This window comes from Miscanthus floridulus, chromosome 19, assembly GCF_019320115.1.
Source record: "Miscanthus floridulus cultivar M001 chromosome 19, ASM1932011v1, whole genome shotgun sequence".
Classification (NCBI taxonomy): domain Eukaryota; kingdom Viridiplantae; phylum Streptophyta; class Magnoliopsida; order Poales; family Poaceae; genus Miscanthus; species Miscanthus floridulus.
This window is the reverse complement of record NC_089598.1, coordinates 101,204,187-101,226,260: the sequence shown is the minus strand read 5'-3', so window position 1 is coordinate 101,226,260 and position 22,074 is coordinate 101,204,187. Positions and strand designations below refer to the sequence as shown.

General features: G+C 45.9%; 2 protein-coding genes across 2 annotated transcripts; one reads left to right on the top strand and one right to left on the bottom strand.

Annotated features, from left to right (window-relative positions):
- Positions 1 to 102: 102 nt before the first annotated feature.
- LOC136527863 (synaptotagmin-3-like) lies at positions 103 to 8,767 on the bottom strand. The gene is made up of 12 exons (XM_066520716.1): positions 8,258 to 8,767; positions 5,895 to 5,993; positions 5,142 to 5,192; positions 4,884 to 5,007; positions 4,069 to 4,187; positions 3,879 to 3,980; positions 3,728 to 3,802; positions 3,537 to 3,613; positions 2,927 to 3,176; positions 2,438 to 2,785; positions 660 to 788; positions 103 to 555 (listed from the first exon to the last, which is right to left on the bottom strand). Exons 1-12 carry the CDS (start codon positions 8,363 to 8,365, stop codon positions 427 to 429), a joined length of 1,611 nt encoding a protein of 536 aa, XP_066376813.1. The 5' UTR covers positions 8,366 to 8,767; the 3' UTR covers positions 103 to 426.
- A 5,740-nt stretch (positions 8,768 to 14,507) lies between these two features.
- Positions 14,508 to 16,480, top strand: LOC136526493 (F-box/LRR-repeat protein At3g03360-like). Its single transcript, XM_066519150.1, has 4 exons — positions 14,508 to 15,521; positions 15,624 to 15,803; positions 15,942 to 16,226; positions 16,448 to 16,480. Exons 1-4 carry the CDS (start codon positions 14,508 to 14,510, stop codon positions 16,478 to 16,480), a joined length of 1,512 nt encoding a protein of 503 aa, XP_066375247.1.
- The last annotated feature ends 5,594 nt before the right edge of the window (positions 16,481 to 22,074 follow it).

The following is a 22,074-nucleotide window of genomic DNA, read 5'->3' as shown; positions in this document are numbered from 1 at the left end:
TTGTCGCCAGTGGCCACGATTCGATATATTCCCAGGATAAATCTAGGATTTGCCAGACAGTTTATAACTTTTTACAGTAAAGGCGCTTTTTTTTTTTCTTTCCTGTCAGCGTTTGCCTCTCTCATCTGCTGATTCTTGTGGTGTCAACGTTTGACTACTCTTGAGGATTTGGTACTCATGCCTCACCAGTCACCAAATGTTGCTAGTACAAGGCTGCAAGTGCAAGCAACCAAACAAAGCCCTGATCGGCTTATAATAACAGCAACAACTCACAAACCAGTCACACGCCTCTTGGCAGCCCATTGACGTTACAACTTTTAAGCTAGCTAACAGCGACAGATGGAACTTTGCACGTGCTGACTGCTGAAGCTGCATCACACGAGCACAAAAGGAGTGTGGTGAACTGAACTACGTACGACAGAACAATCACACCGTGCTCCATTTGGTCTCCACGTGTATCATCCCGTTCCTCGAGTTGATGAGGTGGTACTTCTCGTTAATCCGGCCGTTGTTCACCACATCCACCAGGTTTATATTCACATGCCCCAGCGATTCCTGGAAGATCGAGAGATCGAGCGTTAGCTAAGCGTTATGACTTATGACAGACAGCAAAGAGGGAGGAGATGCTTCGGCCTGCAACTGCAGCATGAATGACTTGCCTTGTTGCGGAAGGGAAGTCCGCGGCGTTTGCTTTTAACTTCGATGTGGATCTTATCTTCCACCGGAGGCTCGTCTACCATGAACTGGAACTCCTCGCTCCATCTTGGATCTCTTGTTTTCCTTATGACCTGCAACATCAATGTACATAGGACTGGACCATGAGGAGGTTGTTGGCGGTAAGGGGTTTGGGTTGCTTGATTTTGTGCCAAAGGGTTCAATTGAAGTTTTGTGAAAACTGAAACATGCAAACGTGAGGTATGGGCACTTTACTCAGATTCAAGTGCTATAAAAATCAGAGGGAGGGGTGGCGTCGGGGAGCAACGCGCGGGATCGGGAGTGCGTGGGGGGTGCATTTGCCGCAGCAATCAGGATGAAATCAGGGAGATACACATACACTATTATCTCTAACTATGGTAAAAATATTTGAGGCTATGGTAGTCTACCTTTTTTTTTTTTGAGGAAAGGCTATGGTAGTCTACCTAAATGACTATTATTGTTATCTATGGAAACAACCCAACTAACCCAAGCGAACGATGAAGCCCCGCGACGTCCTTAACCATATGTCCATATATATAAGCTCCGGCGCAATAGCAGTACTCATTACATTACCCTCCCGATCAATTCCCGGCGGCCACGCCACAAAAGATGGGAAATTGTGTCCGCAGCAGCAGGGACGACGACGGCGTCATCAACGTGTTCGGCGGGGGCGGGCCCCGGGAGGTGAACTTGACGGCCAAGGACGGCCGAGTTCATCGCTGCATCAAGATCGGGAAGCGGCTGTTCATCACGCTGACGAAGGAGAAGCAGGTGGCACTGATTGCAATCCCGGAGCGCGAGCTGCGACTGCTGCGTAACGTGGAGGAGCTCAGCGTGATGGAGCCCGGCACGCAGCGTCTCTTTGTGAACGACGAGGGCCTGCTGCTGGAAGTGTTGGTGCGCAATAACAGCATTGCGGGGGTCGAGGATCTTTGTAAATAACCTCCGTCTTGGAATTAATATAAGAGATTCTACTAGTGTTAGACACTAGACGTGTCCTTTATACTGCCTAGATGTACAGTAGTTAGAATTCCTGTCCGGACGGAGTACGTACTACTTTCGTAAAAAAAAATGGCATTATGGTTTTGTCCTAATAAGTCAAACTGTTGTAAGTTTGACCAAGTTTATAGAGAGAAATATTAATATTTACATCTAGTAGGTATATTATAAAAATATAGTTCTTGAGGTATGGGCACTATTCCAGTTTTTTTATTTGCCACCTTTGAGTGAAATGATTATGATGCAAGTTTCTGTATAGTAGTCATGGCAAAATGAACTGCGCCAATGTGGCAATGTCTTTCTGTGGAAGCAGGAAGCAGGAAGCAGGAGCTAGTACTGTTATGCTAGTGAAATTCTGGATCAGTTCTCCAAATGAGACTATAGGATGAACAGAGAAGTTACTCCTATCATTCTAAACCTTTCTGCCCAATTAGTTGTCCAGCCTATCAGGCCAAGATCTCAGAAGTCTGGACCTACCACTTCTCAGCTTAGACATTGCTACCAGTTAGGTAATTCAGTTCATCTGACTAAAAAATGAAAATCATAACCAATAAAGACGAAAGAAGTCTCAATAGGGTTAGGCTGTATGGTAACGTAGGCTTAATCAATAATCATATACTGTAACTAGAACAGGTAAAAAATGTCAGAGAACTTAAGATGTGGGCTTGCTACGTTTCGCAGTACAAATTTTAAAAAATAAATGAGCATTGCTACATAAGAAAAAATAATTTGGTAGTGTTACCTTTGTTTTCTTCCGTTCTCCCCTGAAAAGTACCTCAGCATATGGATTAGTATGCCGCTTCCCTTCGACATCTTCTGCATTTTCTACTGAAACCAACAGCACCCCACCACTGGATTCACCGTCTGCTTCCCTTTTTATACTAGCATTACCTTCACCATCTGAAGCCATATTGTCTTCTCTGAAGGGATCAAATGTCAACTCAACAATGAGCTTTCCTCTATTCTTCTTGTTCTGTGGATCATTTGGGTTCATGCTTCGAACAAGGTCGAGTGTGAATAACTTGCTCTCGTAAGGTGTAAGCAAGCGGAGGGGAATTACTTGCATCCCCAATTTATCATGCATCTTAACCTGCACAATCAAAAACACACTAAGGTTATCGATTGGTGTCTCTCCTGCCAATGCAAATCTGGAAAAAAACATATAGGTCATCACAATGAGCCATTATGAGGATATCAGAAGTAGAAAAGTAAGTTGCATACAGCTAGAGACCTTTTCCCAATCAAACATGTGAAGCTCAAGGACTTGAGTGTCAGGATCCTTGACTATGAACCTGAAGTGTTCATTCCATTCAGGATTCAGGTTGCTCATCTTAACAGATGTTTTCTTCCAGGGCAGTCTTTCACCACTCAGGCGCATCTTGGCATAGGGATCAGATTTGCCAAGAAAGTCCATCTTGAGAAGATTCAGGGCTCTAATTACCTTTACATGCAAGATTCCAACTGGCTTCTTTGTAGCACCACTGCAATATGGTTCATAGAATAAAGAGTAATTAAATCCAAGTTCAATTGGAAATTTTGTTTTAAGAAAACTGGAAAGTGTTTGTTAAAATAGGACGATGAGCTATTGCTTGTGATAACTAGAAATTGTTTGTATTGCCATCCTATTCTTTGTTACAAACATTTGGATGTCATAAATAATAATTAAATCCACATTAACTTTGAGCTATTGCTTGTGATAACTAGAAATTGTTTGTATTGCCATCCTATTCTTTGTTACAAACATTTGGATGTCATAAATAATAATTAAATCCACATTAAGTTTTGTTGTTACTCATAGATGAAGCACTAGCTGTTTGGATTTCATTGCTGGAGAATTTCACCTTGCTCCGTCTAAGATAGGAATCTGTATAACCTTAGGCCAGTGATACAAAATTGAGATTTGCTTTGATATTTGATCCTGTGAGAAAAAAACGATAATAAGATCAGAGTGAACATATTATGTGCTTCTACGGTACATTTACTCAAGGGTTTGGGAATGTTTTTTTTAATACAAAGCCAGGAGAGCAGTTACCTGAACATATTGATACAAGACTGGTATGGCCATGACATCTCCCCCCAACAATTTGAATCCAAAATCTATACGTGGCTATACCCACAAAACTTGAGTTAGTAGTCTTTAATAAAATTATTAAGTGCAGGCGGAAGGCGCATATAGTACATACCTTTTCCATTAGTGAAACGCACAAGTTAGCAAAACAGGGAAAGCTTGGCACAAGTGACTTCAGAGTCACACGTGGTGTTAGCATTATATGCAAATCTTCAAGCTGAAAATTGCAGATATAGGACTTCAATACGTCAGCGAACTACCCAGCCTTATATGTATAATGCAGCCAGCCAGGGAGAAAAGCTAACCTGAACCGTCACTTTGAAAGAATGCACCTTTGCATTCACTGTTACATTTGCTGTGCTAGCCCACCGAATCACAGGCTCAATTACCAACTCTTTTTCTAGCATTTCGTAAACTTTAATGCCTGTTTTAAGCAAGTAAAGTTATGTGAAAGTTATATTAAGATGGAAGCCAAAACAAGTTGGAAACAAAGTAAACAGTGATCAGACAGCCGTTCCAAACCACAGTACAACTATAATGCATCATATCAGAAGAGTGGGATCAGCTTTATATTCTAGGAATAGTTGAGTTTCACACATTAATAGAGTGTTTGGTTTGAGGAATGTTTAGTCCATCATCTTCTCATTCATCACTTTTTTTTTGGTTTGTAGAATGGAATGGGTTGATGCATCATCACCACCTCATTCCTCACAAGCTAATAATTAGTACTAGTGTGAGAAATGGAGTCATTCCACGAAATTCGAGGATTGGAATCATGATACACCACCTAATCTAGAATGGTTTGATTCCTCAAACCAAACACCCTATAAATTTTCCACCAATCATTTCCTTCAAAAAATTTATAAGTTTGCACTAAGTTAGAGTTGGTTAAGGCTAATCTCATTGTTTGAACAAGGACAGTTGAGGGCTGGTGGGTGGACTAGACTTTGAGCTGCAGTACCTATTCAATCTGTTCATATCACAGACATAAGTTATATAACAGTAGGAAAACAAAAACATATTTCGTGTAGGAATGACAGTCATCGTTTGAGGAGCCAACGTGCAATATCACTCAGCACATTGCACCACAACAGTAAGCTATCTAAGAGAAATGGCAGACCTTGAAATGTAGGTGGAAGAGTCCCAAGTGTCAACTGTCCAAATTCAATTGATTCTATACCATATTGTCCAACATATTGATCAAATATTGGCCTCGTCGCACGTTTTATACTGTTGCATATTGCCTGTGTTCGTGGAGCAGAAGAACATTATTTTGGCTAATCATGCCTCCATTTAAAATTTATACAACACAGAAATGATGTACTGGTGCAAAATAAACTAAATTGTACCAAATAAGCCAAATAAAAGTTGAAAGAACCTTATCCAGAAAAGGCCACATGTCAAAAATAAACTTGTTCATCCAGTCAACCTGCAAAACAATAAGATGTTGCAAACCTTTAATCAGCGAAATATTGTGTTTGAGCATTTGCAACACCAGCTTCCAATTCAAAAACATTGGAACATTTTTTGAATAAGAGTTGGATGTGTGGAAAAAATATGACTCATGCTAAACAACCCAATTCCCGTCTAACTCCTCAAGAACTTCAGCAACTATATAGGATCTTTTGACGTGACACCTAAACTAAAAGGAATGTGTCATGTGATTCTTCTCATTGGTGGCAGCATGGTACCACTTTGTAAGTCTCATTTCTCAAAATGGATGAATGAGTTCGCATATCCTTATTAGGTGGGGAATACATGTTTTAAAACTAATGTCTCCAAAAAAAGACTAAATATATAGTGAATATATTTTCCACATCAATTTAAAGGTGCATCACTGTCATGATTTGTTTTAATTGAGAAACTTAATGCTAATATTAAGATGTTTTTTCAAACATAAACAATGCATAAATTTATTTTAGCAGAACACAAAACGAGGTTCAATTTCTTCCGTAAGACTTACATTCCTACAGAGATGTTTCTCAAGGTTTGAGTAACATGCAGTTTGTCTTACACCTGCATTCACTCATTAAACAGGCACTAAGTAGTTTGTCTTACTACGAACATTCAATCAAGAAACAATAATAAATCATTGGATTAGTAGTGTAAGAACTATGAAGTGTGTACTCACCCGCTCATAATCTGGGCTCTTCACCCATAATGGAATATCTGGTATTGTTCCCTGCAGGGTTTCAGAATCTAAATCTCGTAGAGGTTTAATGACAGGATCCTGTAAAGTCAACCATGAGAAACCAGATTACGCTGCAATATTATTGACACAGCACAATAATTACCATACATGCAACCTCTATGGAAATTTGTATATTCATAATTCATAATAGTATTGGCTGCTATAACAAGGTAAAAATGATGTGAGGAAAAAAAGTATTTGGGCCCAATATTTCTGGAAAAATTAAGACTATCTCTTATGGATTAGAATTCGGTTAAAAAACGGACTAGTTATTGGTAGTTACAAATTCAAATTTCAATCTAGCTGCAATAAATGAAAATATCGTTTCACGATCTCAGTTTGCACTACTAGAGAACACTACGCCAAAGCTATCTTTTTGAAAATGTATATGCCTTCATGAAACATGATCGATAGTAATTCACTAATTGGTGATCCATAGGTACAAGGGTAGCATCAATTACATAAATAAAGAGGAAAAGGTGACAATAAAACCCAATAAGTTCTATATTTTTGTCCGAAAAGCTTAATAGATGTTCTAAGCGGGCCCATATTACAGAGTTGGAAATAATGTAAAACGGATATAGTTCTCGACTCTGCAGAGGCAAGTTGTTAGTGTGTGCTATATTGGTGTTAAAATGAAATTGATTTTATGACTTTCGGTTGCACAATATCTCTGTAAAAATGACAGTCACGGCTTTTCTTTACTTAGCGTTGTGGATCTGATTCTTTCTTTTCTTACCAACTAAGCTATCCAGATGTCATTGTAGTCTCAAGTAGACTGCGTTCAGACAAGTACGCTAAAGATATAGTATTTATTAAGTTCCCAAGTTGGATTTTATTCCCATCATATTCAACAACTGCACGTCATTTTCATTCCTGTGGGCAAACTGATGAAACCACCAGTAGTTTTGCGCGAACCACGTGTTGGAAAATGATTCCAAAGCATATATTATTAGACAGCTATTAAGAAAAGCATCACTCAAATATGCCTTAGCACGATGCTAATTAAATAACTATTACTACATCGTTAATTATAAGCACCAGGTGATAACTATGCACCCCGCCATAATAATAATATGCACTAACCCCGTTTCACATTGGCAACATTAAACAAATGCACACATACGTAGACGTACGTACAGATATATCTTACTGCATGCACTTGGCATATCCTTTCTGTAATCTGCAACCTGCTTTGTCCAACATAGACAGAGACACATAACCTACACGGTGAATCGATCGTGTCACTGATCCACTAGAGGAAAACCCCCTCACACAAACTCCCGCCGAATCCTCCTCCACTACAACAATTTCTAACCTGAAAGTCGATATCTGCCTGGCAGTGCCCATCCGTGCAAATTGCCACTAGGGAACGGATGGGAGCGAACACAATCGTTCGTTGGACAAGGCAAAAAACGAATCAGATACGCAAGCCGGCGTCAGTCGGCAGGCCATTCAAAGTAAGGCTTCAAAGCTGGAAAAAGGTACTCTCAGCTGGCTGCTGGCCAGCTATTTCTGAAAAGAACCTACGGACAACCCAAGACTCCAGAGGCGTACGTATATACTCGACCGCCCGGCCACAACAGAAAATCGCTCCAGCTGAGGTAATCTCACCTGGACTTTGGAGAACCGCACGCACAATCTTCCCCACGTCGCATCGCCACCGTGTACAGAAATATGGAATAAGCAACGAGTCACTAGTTTTCTTTTAAAAAAAAGAGAAAAAAATCCTCTGCTTTTAAGAAATCAACATAATATAAAGAACGAGTCACTATTCACTACGTGCTTGGTCGCTGTTTTTCCTCCTAGCAAAGACGCGATCGAAGGGAAAGCTATAGGTACCCGAAAAATCCTCGTTGTATAGGTACCCGATAGGAGGGAGGAACCAAGCAAACATATATGATATATCCCAATTAAATCTTCCCCAACCATACGCGGCGGGGCTGCGTAGTCGATGGCCAGCTTGCGTGTGCCGTGTGCACTGTGCAGCTTCGATTCGGGGAACGAAAGCCGTCGTGGCCATATACATGACATGAGTGCATCCTGATATGATTTGGTGCAGACGATCGGGTGGTGGTGGACCTGGGCTCCTGCCCGATACGTGCACGCACAACGCACGGAATGGACGCGCATCGATCGATCGAATCGCCGATTCGATTCGATTCTCACGGCACGACCGACTCGAACAGTCGAACTAGCGCGACCGGAGCACGGAAACTCGGAGTACGTAATCAGCAACGCGGCTAGTGCAGTGCTGCGGGGGGATAGACGACGGCGGTCACCGTACGCACGCACGCACGTACCTGGAGGCGGCGAGCGGCGGCGAAGTAGCGGAGGTAGACGAAGTACGCGGCGGCGAGGCCGATGGGGAGGCCGAGGCAGAACCCGAGGACGCCGCCCACGAGGCCCATCGTCTATCGTCGACTCGTCGTCGTCCCTGCCGGCGCCGCGCCACTACCCCAGGCGCCGCGGCAACCGCCGCCGCATGGGGAGTCGGGAACCGACCGCGCGCGCGCGCGGAGGTTGCTGGTTGTGGGTGCGGTGGTGGGGTTTCGTGGTCGCTGCTTGCTGCTGGTGTTCTTCCTCCTCCTCCTCGGAAGCGTCGAATGAACCGAGGCGGCGGGGGCAACAACTGGAGCAGTATAGTAGAAGAAGGGCTGAAGGAAGCAGTGGAGGCGGCGAGCTGGCGCTGGCGACGGGCGGAGTTTTATTATTGCTTGGGATGGGGACGTACGGAGACTGGGATGCTCCGTGCGCGCGCGGCGTGGAGATGGCGGCACTTGGCAGGCGGGGTTTATGAGGGCTCGCGGTCCCCAAGCCAAGGCGGCCGGCGCGACGTGCCGCGCGGGTGGTCTGGCCGACGCCTGGTGGCTGATGGACTGGAAAAGGGAAACCACCCGAAATGACGAGATCACACGCTATTTTGCGGGGAACTCCACGCGGCCTCGCGCCCAAAGGGCGCAACCGTCGGTCGTTGCGGCGGCGGCACGGCGGCAGGGCCGGGCTTGGCACGGGCGCGCTGCCGGGTCGCGTGTTGCTTTCGGTGACGGTCCAGGCTGTTTGTTTGGGTCAAGTTGGATTGTTGGAAGTAGGTTTGCTTGGCGTCGTGTCAGGGATTATCCATGTAGACCAGGCATTCTCAATTACCCCTCTCGTCTATATTGCTCTATACTAAACTCGAGACCTCCCTTCTTCCTAATCCAAAGTCCAAACCGTTCATAAACTGAGCGTTGAATGCTGTTTGAACACCAATTGAGAGGTGTGTGCTAACACGTCGATCGGCGGCTGACAGGTCGCCAGATGTTTTGGGTTGGCATTTGGGCAGGCATTCAGCCCGCTCGCACTTGGGCTTTCTTTGGAAATCTGGCTGGACCATAACCTAGACAACATTCATAGGAAGATTAGATTGAGAAGTAGAGTATTGGCTAACGTACGCTTCGTTCGAAACACAACGCGGCAAGGTAGCCCGCATGGCCGCATGCACGCGAGAAGGTACGTCTCCCAGTCTCCGCTTGGCTTCCTTGCCGCCCTACGCGGTACGCGCAGTACGTGCGCTCTACGCCGCTAGCCGCTGCAGTGTGCAGTCTCACGACGTGAGGAACGAATCAATTGTGCAGAGCCGCGGAGTCGCACAAAGAGCCACAGAGGCCATCAGGTTTGTTGCCTTGCCGCGCGGTGTTTGAATCATCTAATTTTACAGATAAAAAACTTACGTACATAATTGTTTATCAATAATTATTTGTTTATCATAGAGATTAGGCAAGATCACTCGTCATCAGATTAGATATTGGTTCATAGTTTGCCCAAGATTAATATTAGAAGACATATCACACACAAAAAAAAAAACTAGCTCTTTGCTTGTGTTAATTATGTTGATAAATTGGTAAGACCACGTGAAGATTTTATTGGAATTGTTCAGGTAGACGACGCCTCTAGTCACATTTATTCAGTGGATATTTCCTTAGAAGGCTCCCCTCCGCAGCTCCCCGCACCACCTCCTTCCTCTTGTCGTCTCCTTTTCTCTTGTCTCGCCCTACAGCTTCCATGGTTGATCGACGGCGAGCAGCAAGGCCGGTGTCGCGCGCGGATCCACATCCCCTGGGGCCAGATCCGGCGAGCCCAGGCTCGGATCTGACTGCACGGTCGTTCGCTGGGCGAGGCCTCCATGGCCGACATCTCCGTCACGTCAAGGTTGCCGCGATTCGTCTCGCGTCGTGTTGCAGTGACCCGTCTGGAGCTTCGGCTCCATGGCGGGGCTACAGGCACCCCTCAACTGCGCCGACATTCTCCCGGGCGTGGGAGCCCCTGCTCGGGTGACCCCGTCCCCCAGCTTGCCGGCGTCCCTGGTCAGCGGGATCCCTGTGTGGTGCTCCCGAGCGTGGAAGCTGCTCAACTAGGCCACAGCTTGCCACCCCCATCGTCGGAGTCGCGGCCTCATGGCAAGTCTGGTGATGCTGCTCCCCCTGGGCGCATGGTTTGGCCACGGGCATGGCGGCGGCGGGGCTGCATGCCTGTCGGTGTCCCCTTCTTCATGTGCGACCGCGGTGCGCGCAGTTTGGCCACGGGCGAGCCAACAGCGGGCCTGCGTGTCCACGGGCCCCCCTATGCCTATTGTAGGGGAGGGCGGAGCGCTGGTTCTTCAGAGTGGTGGCGTCGCCCATGCCGGTACCCGCAATGACAATGTCAGCATGGGGCGACATCGGGGCGTGGAGCGCTTTGCGAGGTTTCTAGGCGAAAGCTCAGCCTAGCTCTTAGTTGGGCCAGCGATGATGATTTCCTTGTTGAAGGTGTCGCTGAAAAACCTCTGGCGGTCGTGGCTTGGCTATTGGCAAGGGGCTAGCCTCGCGGTGGATGTGGGGCTCCTCGCCGTCGTCGGCTTCAGGTGTGGCCAATGGTGCCAGTATTTGTTCGTGGTGCCCAAATATCACTATCAGTGTCCTTACTCTACCATCATCCATGAGCCTTGATTGCCTTGTCTCACCAAATGCCGGGTTAGCAGGACCATGATTCCCTCTCTTGGATCTCCTCGTTCTCCTTTTGTCATCCCTCCCTCCTTTGAGGCTTCCTCCCCTCGATGGGCATTGGTGGGTGACGATTGGATCCTGGAAGTCCCTCAAGATAGTGCAAATCACGACTGTCGTCTGCCTTCTTGGCTCAGAGCTTAACAGTTGCTTGAGGATTGGAGGTTGTCGGAGTACTGTCACTTGACAGTGTTGTTTGTCTATGCACAATGACATGCTGGGCACATCTCAAAACCCCACATCGGTTCCAACCCCTTCTCTTTGATATTTTGCACAAGTTCTAACTGTCATGCTTCGCTTCCAGTGGCTTGTTTTGTCTTTCTCCATGATCCTTGGTTGCCTTGTCTCATCAAATGCCGGTAACAAGACCATGGCCCCCTCTCTTGGATCTCCTTGTGCTCCTTTTTGCCGGCCCTCCCTCCGTTGAGGATTCCTCCCCTCATTGGGCATTCGCGGGCGTCAATTAGGTCCGGATGTGCCTCTAAGATAATGTAATCACGACTGTCGTCTGTCTGAATCGACTCGAAGCTTAACAGTTGCCGTTGGAGTGGAGGTCATGGAGTTCAGCCTCTTGGTTGTGGTATCGTCGGTGAACCACGACGCACAAAACTAAAATCTTACCTCTGGGGTGATCGGCTACCGCGAGTTGACAAGAAACTTTTTCTAGTTTGCCACAGTTTGGTGCTCTGTAATAGCTCGCGCTTTGTACTCTGCACCAACAAAAATCAAAAGATGTATCTGTAACCAAGTGGCTATTTAAAAGCCAATCATCAATATATCATCCAGGTGGGGATTCTCTCCCCCCCCCCCCCCCCATCGACTTATAAAAAAAACTTAGTGCCTGCATAACGAATTATGTTGTGAATTTTACAATTGTTTATTGAATTAGTAAATGATTTTTACTGAATTGCATGTAAATTTTTTTACGTGTCATACCCTCTATCAGTCTTGACCCACTAAAAATGTGCCATCAACCTTGACTAATCGGATCCCACAGTCTTTGACTCTTTTCTCGGACGCATGCGGCATGCATCCTCACCCCTTAACACTGTTGATGCACCGGAGCCATTAGGTTAGGGTTTCGGGTTGTTTTCCTTAATTATTATTGTTACAATAGAGATATATAATCTAGTTAATAACTAATGCCACACCATCCATCTTCGATCCTCCACCCAAATAAAAATTTGACTTTTGGAGAAAAAAAGGTGAAGTGATAAGTATTTGTGCATGCCACTTCTAATCGTAGTATATATTATTCACCTTATTTCATAAAAAATCTTTGTCACCCCATGATCCTGAAGGCAAAGTTTATAGATACGTTCTCCCTATTTATTTCTTCTTCCCACTCATTTGTGAAGGCGCGTGGTGAACACATGCCAACCGAAAATAGTTACCCAGTTCTTGTGTTTTGTTTGAGAGAAAATTCTTTGACCCTAAAAAAAAAGCTTATTTGGACCTAAAGTTGCTCTTCCGTTAGTTTTGGGACTCAATAGTGTGAAGTCAGAGGTGAAATGACAATTTTACCCTGAATGAAAAATGAATCACTGCAGGGTTTAATTGGTTTGTGTTCGATTTGGAGCAATATTCAACATTGTTTAGGATTGTCATAACTAAACCATGCGAAATATTGCTCCATATTAAACACAGACAAGAGTGCCCCTCCAACTCAGCACGTTGGCAATCCATCTCCATTAACTGGTACCTGCATTACAACCGCTAGACATGATTATCGAAGCTCGAACTGCCTTTGGAAGCCCCATCTTTAGGTAGTCGGTCATCACAGCATGCTGGATCATTTGGACAACTGGAAATAAAGTTATCTTTGATAATGCTAGTTTCACCTTAAATACCTGGAAGGTTGACTTCTGGAAAGAGCTTGGGTTGGTTCGTATCAAGGGCAAGTAAAATGTTAGTGTTCTTCTAAATTTGTGGAGAGAGAGTCTACTATAATTGTAATGTTCCTTTTCTATTTGGCTTTGAAAGCCTTGTAAACTGTACAATTCACCATATAATAAAAAAATTTAAGTAGGCTCCCCTCCTAACTCCTAAAAAAACATAGATAAACTAACTCTACATCTGATTTATTTTTTTGCCTAGGGGTAAAATCATCATTTCACTCTGACTTAAAATTGTTAAGTCTCAAACTAACACAAGGGCCAAACTAAAAATAGCTTTGAGACTAAACAGGCATGTTCAAAACAGAAAGGCCAAGGAAGGAAGCTGAACCTTTTTTTTTTAGGAAAAAATCCACATTACCTCCCTCAACTTTCGCGAAAGTCCGTTTTTTCTCTCCAAACTCTAAAACCGAGTAAAACACCTCCCTCAACTTTTAAAACTGTTTATCTTACCTCCCTGACCTTATTATAAGCAGTTTTAAAAGGCGGTTTTGCCTTTTTATTTATTTATTTCGGCTGAAATTTTGAAAAATTATAGTAAATCACAGAAAAATCAAAAAATGAAAAATCTAATTTTATTGGACTCCACGTGAGCAGATCTACATAGTAAACATATAATATGGCATGCCTTAGTACAAAGTCTTTGTTGTGGCTTTAGATAATTGCTTTTCTGTAATTAAATGGAATAATTCATAGCTGCAGTTTCTATGATCCAATTATGATGAAATTTTTATGGTGGGCTAATTATTGTATGCTTAAACTGTAGTAAAAATTTCATATCAATTGATCATGTACAAAGTCCAGCTCCCTTCTCCTGAATTCGAATCCAAAGGAGGGCAGCAGAGACAAGCGCACGAGTGGAAGAGTGGCGGGAGGGTGAAATGGCGAGGAGGGCAAAGGGGGCGCTGGGGGCCGGCAGATAGTGGTGCTGCGATCGGGGCGCACTAGAGGCGTGCTCGTCCTCAGCTACGAGTGCGCGCGTGGGGCGAGACGAAAGTGGTTGGGGTCGGGACAAAGGCGAACGGGGGCGGATTGCACGAGCGTCAGGACAATGAAATGTCCAGCCCAATTCATGATTTGAGACAAGAGAACTAGCCGAGCCAATTTAGGCCTTGTTTAGTTCCTCCTCTAAAGTTTACTTCATTTCTCATCGAATGTTTGGACACATGCATGTAGTATTAAATATAGACTACAAAATAACTAATTATACAGTTTGCGACTAATTTGCGAGACGAATCTTTTAAGCCTAATTATTCCATGATTTGACAATCTGGTGCTACATTAACACATGTGCTAATGACGGATTAATTAGGATTACTTACGAATTCTGTAATTTATTTTTTTATTAATATTTAAACACCACATATGACATCCGATGTGACACCTTGAAACTTTACGCACTGAATTTAAGGCCCAGTCTTATATCCATATATCCCTCGTATTGACCCTCCTGGGGTCCAGCCTGGCACCTTGCTGGCGAGTAACCGCCTGGCCTTTAGCCATTTTAGTTGTGCCCCCCCTCTCCAGCTCTCTTCTCCTAAATTCGAATCCAAAGGAGGGCGGCAGAGATAAGCGCACGAGTGGAAGAGTGGCGGGAGGGTGCAACGGCGAGGAGGGCAAAGGGGAGAGCAGCGTCAATGGCGTACCAACTCCGCGGCGGCGGCGGAGTCGCCCCGGACCTGAATCCGCTGCCTCCAGAAGGCGGTGAGCAGGCGCCTCCCCCGGCGGCGGAGGTGGACCGCATCTCGTCGCTGCCGGAGAAGGCGCGGCTGCGCATCCTGAGCTTCCTCCCGCTCAAGGCGGCGGTGAAGTTGGGGATGGTCTCCAACAGGTGGTCGCATCTCGTGAACACTCCACAGTGGCCGTGCGACTCCATCCTCGCGATCCACATCCGCCCCGCGACGCAGGGGCCGTGCGGCTGCCTCGTCCCCACACACATCCGCTCCGACCAAATCATGCCGCTGCTGGCTAACGAGCTGGGCCGCCGCGGCCGGGGCCCGGGCCACCGCCTCCTCCGCTTCTTCCTCAAGGTCGACGACGCCCAGACGCGCCCCGACGACTTCTACTCCCTCCTCGACTACGCCGCCGACTGCGACGTAGAGGACTTCTACGTCGACGCGGGGCTGGGGCCGCCCGAGGTATCGTTCAACTTCCAGCGGGCGAGCCACCGCCTCTTGCGCTTGGTGCTCTTCGGCGTCGGCGTCAACGAGGCCCATCGTCGACGTATGAGCCAGGTCCGCTCCATCAACACGCTCGAGGTCATCACCATCGAGAACACCAGCCTCGGCGACCTCGAACTCAAATGGGTACTCCTCTTGTGCCCCCGCCTCCGCACCCTCATCCTGCGAAACTGCCGCGTCCTCACCTGCGTTGATGTCACGGCTGCAAGCGAGCGCCTGGTGAGGCTCACCGTCGCGGAGTGCCCCCAGGTGGACAAAATCAGTGTCAGCGCCGCCTTAGGCCTCCATTCCTTCCGCTACATCGGCGACTTGCTCCGGTCCGTGGCCCTCCCTCCAACCTGCTTCGGGGATCTCCGCGTCTGCTTCACGAAAGCGACACTTGTCGACCCGATCCAGTACCACAACTGGCTCGATGCACTCCCAAATCTCTCCAACCTCGTCAACCTCACCATATGCAGCAATGCTCTCAAGGTTTGTGATCGATCGATCGGATTCCATGCACGCATGTTTGGTTTTGTCGTCGCGATGTCACCAACTGACAGAATCTGTGTTGTTGCTTTTGCTCTTCTGCAGATTATGTCTGCCTTGCGTAACAGGGAAAATTTCCAGACCCAGGTGGCCAAGTTGAGTAACCTGCAGAATTTGAGAGAGCTGCGGCTGGTCTTGTATAGAATGAACACCCTCATGCTATCCCACACGTATGGATTCCTCAGGATGTGCCGCTGTTCTCGGCTGAGAAATCTCTTCCTGGAGGTCAGCGCTTGGTACACGCTAGTGAAATGCAGTTCTAGTTCTAGTTAGTAGTAACTCTGTCTCATGTGCGTACTGTGTACGCTCATGCTCGTCGTATTCACTTCTATGTTTCTGATAAATGCTTGATTTATGCCTCAGCTCCCAAAAGCCAGAACTGATTCCTTCGTGGATGCTGTCAACGGGTTGGCCGAAGAGCCAGCGATGGATGGCTTCGAGAGCCTTGTGAAGGTAAAGATAAACAACTTCCAGTGGCAGTGCATTGAGATTGAGCTGGTGCACTTTTTGTTCAGAAATGCCAGGTCCCTCCAGAAGCTGATACTAGTTGCTCCCAAGGGGACAAATCCAGAAAGGGATCAGTCAGGCAATGCCATTTTCCCAGATTTAAACCTGCTGTGCCTCGAAAAAGCTCCAGCGAATGTGGAGGTACAAGGTGCTCAGTTAGTTCTTTGGTTGTAAAATGAAGGCAGTTCATCGAGATATCTTTTTGAGCAATTAGTTTTCAGTCAGCAGTTATGTTCTGGCCCTATAAGGTTTGGTTTGAGATACCATTTCACTGACAAGTTGGACATATATTGGACAGTCTTTTAATCGGGAATGTGCATGGAAATAAACGCTGATTATGCATTCTGTAATTTCCCTCACAGTTGTACTACCGCAAAGAGATCCGTTGTCTATAACTGATAATTCCATATGGTGTTCCCACTATCGACATTTTAGCCTTGTTTCTGAAAATAGAGCAGCTGCTGCTTTCATTTTTCTTGTGCTATCTATGTGTTTGATATGTTGGTGAAATATCATCATATCATTGGATTCAGCTACATGTTTGAGATACCAATGAACATCATCATATCAATCTGTGTGAATAAACTTGAATAAAGGGTTAATGTGGGGACTCCTTAAGAACAGAACTGGTTTGATTTCAACTTTCAACATAGTGAGAGGAACTGGATTACACTGATTGTTAACACATTATGAATCTAGTATGCGCTATTGCGAGGATGTTTAATAACATGCGAACTACTTGTGTTGTATTGCCCTTACTTTACTTCTGGTACCTGGTCTAGGCTGAACTTCATATGCGATTGCCGTGATTGATCTTTATTCGTTTTCTTTTAACATAGAGGACGTGCTTGCTTAAGCATTTTGCTGAGTTATATATTTCAGATACTTGTGAAATATCATCATATTGGTATGGCCGTATGGGGATGCAGATGCTAGTGAAATATCGCATCAAAACTTCTGCAAATAAAAGTAGTCCACTTAACAATATCTGATGTGGTGGTCTCAGGAACAGAACCATTTTCATTTTGTCCTTCACCAACGCATAAGGAACTGAATTTGGATTCTACATTGGTTGATTAAGTTGTTGGTTTCAGATGTATTTGAATTTTGAGTGTACTAGAGGTTGGTGATCGTGTCTCTTAGGACTGAGGATTTCCCTTATGTTTTCTCTCTTAGGTTGGCGATTGTGATTTGGATTCTACATTCTGTAATGAAAGAGATAAAGCACTAATTACATTTAACAAGCTAAAATTAAAGAGTGTATTGTGGGGACGAACTAGACATGTGGTAGACAATAATAAGATAAAACAAAAGAGATAGAGAAAATAATAAAAAGATTAATTTTTAATTATATAAGATGTTATTAGAGAAAAATTTAAGCACTAACAATATCATTAACTAGCTAATTAAAATATCAAAAAATTAATTAAGAAGATGTATTGTGAGGCCATAGAAATATTTGGGGGTGGCGCCCCCCCCCCCCCCCCCCCCCCCCCCCCCCCCATCAGCCCCCTCTCCAGCCAGATGAAAAATTGACTTTTTTGAGAAAAGGTGAAGTGATAAATATTTGTTCTTAATAACGTATGTATGCCACTTTTAACCGTAGTATACATTCACCTTATATCCTCAAAAATCTTCGTCACGCGCTCCCTGTTTATTTCTTCTTCCCACTCAGCCCTCGTTTGGCAATTCGGGGGTGATAACCACGTTTGGAGCAAACAAACCACACAGGATTGGGTGATTCCCCTCCGTCCACGTTGCACACAGGGATTGCCGATCCCGTTCCCCCTCACACCGTCACACGTGTGTGCAGCAAAACTGCAAAACCATGGTGGTCGGCCGCTACTAGGTAGTTGCTGAATACAACAAGCTCTGTTCTTTACCAAGGTACCATATCAAGTAAAATACTAAAAAAACCAGTATGAAAAATCTAAAAATGAAAATCTCGAATACTAGCTAACCCAAAAATTCAAAACCAACCATAAAAAATGGAATAGGGTCTGAAACTATAACAGTGCATATACTTGAGCAAATGGCAGTACATGAAATATTTATACATGACCTTAAATGACGCATTGGGTCATCCCAGAAACTATGCATGAATAAAACATTTCAAGTAACTAAAACTAGAGCTCTGCAAGGTTTCAACTAGTTCTCTCATAACAAATCAACATTAATCTCTTTGATTTTTGGTATCAAGTTATCAACACTCCGGCATGTCAACTCTGATTTGCATAACCATCTTAACATTTCAGCTCCAACTTGAACCTGCTACAAATGCTAGTAGCAAAGGAGATTTAGTTCACATAATAACCGTTCGGCATATAAAACAAATGAAAAGGACAGAGAAATCGTCTGTAAGTAGATCAAAAAATAAACTGTCTAATAAACATAAGAAATTGGCGGCCAATCAACAAAATGCAGATGCTCATGCGCTTTTTCTAGAAGAGCAGGTTCACCAATCTGCACAATATTGGCGTATGCTATAACGAGTCATCTCCAACAAATTTTAGTCAATTTCATGAAAATTTTAAGGTGTGAACACAATGTTTTAATTTTAGGGTTCAACTTTTGTTGTGGGATCCAGGGGCGGATCTAAAGGGGGGGCTGGGGGGGCTCCAGCCCCCCCCCCCCCCCCTACAGCTGGTGTATCAATGGAAATATGAGGATGGTGAGGGAGAAGAAGAGGTGGAGGAAAGAAGAAAAATGGAGACAAAGAGGAAGAAGAAGAGATCAGCCCCTCTTCAATCCTGTTCTGCATCCGCCACTGGTGGGATCCACATATATAACTGGCAACATTATTCAGCACAAAATTGATGCCGGTTATACGAGTCATCTCCAACTAATTTCAAACAATTTTGCTAAAATTTTAAGTGTTAACATGAGGTTTTTAATTTTAGGGTCTGGCTTTTAACGTGGGGCCACATTTAAATCTAGCTACACCAGTCTGCACAAAGTAGTTCTATGTCATGCTGACTCATCCCAAAAAAGTTTCAATCAGTTTTCTCAAAATTTAAGTGTGAATGCGAGGTTTTTTAATATCAAGGTCTCGCTTTTATGTGGGTCCCACATAATCTTGTTAATTTGCACAAAGTTGCGGACTATTATAATGTATTATTTTACCAAGTTTTAGTTAGTTTCACTAAAATGTTAAGGTGTGGACACGAGATTTTCAATCAAAGGTCCAACTTTGATATGGAGCCCACTGTATAAACTAGTAGTTCAACTCAAATTAATGAGTATGGATAAAATTGGTTATTATCCAATGGGTAAGAATAAGATTAGGGAGGGTGAAAAATGAACAACGATAGGCATATTCGCTGGTTGGTTTCTGGGCTGGTTTGGACTGACTGGTGCTGGTTTGTTGTGAGAGGAAAACACTGTTGGCTGATGAATAAGCCTGGCTGAAACCCACAAGCAAACAGGGTGGATATAATGGATTGGACATGAAAAAGTATGGATTTGTCCACCCTCCCAGTAATAGGTACGGATGAATGGTAATACTTGGCGTCCGTCCGTGACTGTGTCCGGACACGGCTCCTGGCTCCTCAGGAGCGAGCCTCAAACAAAAAATAAATCTTCATTCTCTCGTGCTTATCCGTCCGTCCCTCCAAGCGCACCCTCCACTCCTTCGTGCTTATCCGTCCGGCCCCAAAGCAACGTGGCTGTTCATCCGTGCGCCCCCTTCTCCAGCGCGCGCTCTTCGGGCTGCCGCGTCGCGCGCCCTCACTCCCTGCGCTGCTCACCTGCGTGGCAGCCACCTGCATCGCTCGGCGTGACTTCTCATCCGTCCGCCCCTTCCCCAACACGTGCTCATCGGGCTGCCATGTCGCGCCCTTCCCCCATCGCCGGCCGCGCCGCGCGCCTTCAGCTCCTGCACTACTCACCTGCGTGGTAGTCACCTGCAACGCTTGCTCCCTCTCCGTTCGTCCATTGCCCATCGTCGTTGGCCGCGCCGTTGACCCCGCCATGGCCGCTGGGGTACACGTGCTGTGGCGCTTTAGGTCTTCCCCGACCGAGCCAGGGACACCCATGAGCATGGTCGGTGTTGGTGGGGCTTGCGCGCCGCGGCTCGCCGTCGGCTCCCACCCCGACGGCCAAAATCAACTGCCCCGGCCTTCCCTCCCTTATGTTGCATATGTATGTTTGCAGTGTTTCAGACGTTTCATATGTACGTTGTAATTATTTTATCTTGATGTTGCAAAAGTAGATCGAGGGATGTTACATATGTTGCAAGTGTTTCAGAGGCATGTTGCAACCTTTTATTCAAAATATTTCATCTGTCCAAACGTATGTTGTAATCTTTTCTTTTATCTGAATGCTTCACGCATATGTTGCAACAATATGTTCCAAATATTTTAGTCTTATGTTGCAGCAAGTGGTTTCATATTGCAAGTTGTAAATTTGGATGTTTCATGTGTTTCACACGTATGTTGCAAGTGCATGTTTCAAATGTTTTATCTACTTTTAGATGTATGTTGCATTTAATTTTTTTTATGTTGCAAGTGTTTTATGCTATACGGCCGGGGGCGAGTGTACTAGGCACGTGGCGCGACGGGGGGCTGACGGACGGGGGCGCTGGGGGCCGACAGACAGTGGTGCTGCGATCGGGACGCACTAGAGGCGTGCTCGTCCTCAGCTACGAGTGCGCGCGTGGGGCGAGACAAAAGTGGATAGGGTCGGGACAAAGGCGGACAGGACAATGAAATGTCCAGCCCAATTCATGATTTGAGACCAGAGAACTAGCCGGGCCATCTAGGGCTTGTTTAGTTCCCTCTAAAGTTTACTCTCTTTCTTATCGAATGTTTGACACATGTATGGAGTATTAAATATAGACTAAAAAATAACTAATTACACAGTTGACGACTAATTTGCGAGACGAATCTTTTAAGCCTAATTAGCACATGATTTGATAATGTAGCGCTACAGTAACACATGTGCTAATGACGAATTAATTAGGATTACTGACGAATTCTATAATTTATTTTTTTATTACCCATGTGACATCCGATGTGATACCCAAAATTTTACCCACTAAATTTTAACAAAACCCTGGTCTTATATCCATATATCCCTCGTATTGACCCTGCTGGGGTCCAGCCTGGCACCTTGCTGGCGAGTAACCGCCTGGCCTTTAGCCATTTTAGTTGTGCCTCCCTCTCCAGCTCTCTTCTCCTAAATTCTAATCCAAAGGAGGGCAGCAGAGATAAGCGCACGAGTGGAAGAGTGGCGGGAGGGTGAAACGGCGAGGAGGGCAAAGGAGAGAGCAGCGTCAATGGCGTACCAACTCCGCGTCGGCGGCGGAGTCGCCCCGGACCTGAATCCGCTGCCTCCAGAAGGCGGTGAGCAGGCGCCTCCCCTGGCGGCGGAGGTGGACCGCATCTCGTCGCTGCCGGAGAAGGCGCGGCTGCGCATCCTGAGCTTCCTCCCGCTCAAGACGGCGGTGAAGTTGGGGATGGCCTCCAAAAGGTGGCGCCGTCTCGTGAACAATCCACAGTGGCCGTGCGACTCCATCCTCGCGATCCACATATGCCCCGCGACGCAGGGGCCGTGCGACTGCCTCGTCCCCACACACGCCCGCTCCGACCAAATCGTGCCGCTGCTGGCTAACGAGCTGGGCAGCCGCGGCCGGGGCCCGGGCCACCGCCTCCTCCGCTTCTTCCTCAAGGTCGACGACGCCCAGACGCGCCCCGACGACTTCTACTCCCTCCTCGATTATGCCGCCGACTGCGACGTAGAGGACCAGCAATTCTTCATCAATGTGGGGCTGGGGCCACCCGAGGTATCGTTCAACTTCCAGCGGGCAAGCCACCGGCTCTTGCGCTTGGTGCTCTTCGGCGTCGGCGTCAACGAGGCCCATCGTCGACCTATGAGCCAGGTCCGCTCCATCAACACGCTCGAGGTCATTTGCATCCGGTCCACCAGCCTCGACGACCTCGACCTCAAAAGGGTACTCCTCCTGTGCCCCCGCCTCCGCACCCTCTGAGAT

Coding starts and splice junctions, on each gene's coding strand:
- LOC136527863 (XM_066520716.1), bottom strand. CDS start 8,365: ATGGGCCTCGTGGGCGGCGTCCTCGGGTTCTGCCTCGGCCTCCCCATC. Junction 5,994..8,257: donor CCGCCGCTCGCCGCCTCCAG/GTACGTGCGTGC, acceptor TTGACTTTACAG/GATCCTGTCATTAAACCTCT. Junction 5,193..5,894: donor AGAGCCCAGATTATGAGCGG/GTGAGTACACAC, acceptor ATTGTTTTGCAG/GTTGACTGGATGAACAAGTT.
- LOC136526493 (XM_066519150.1), top strand. CDS start 14,508: ATGGCGTACCAACTCCGCGGCGGCGGCGGAGTCGCCCCGGACCTGAAT. Junction 15,804..15,941: donor TGAGAAATCTCTTCCTGGAG/GTCAGCGCTTGG, acceptor TTTATGCCTCAG/CTCCCAAAAGCCAGAACTGA. Junction 16,227..16,447: donor AAGCTCCAGCGAATGTGGAG/GTACAAGGTGCT, acceptor TTTCCCTCACAG/TTGTACTACCGCAAAGAGAT.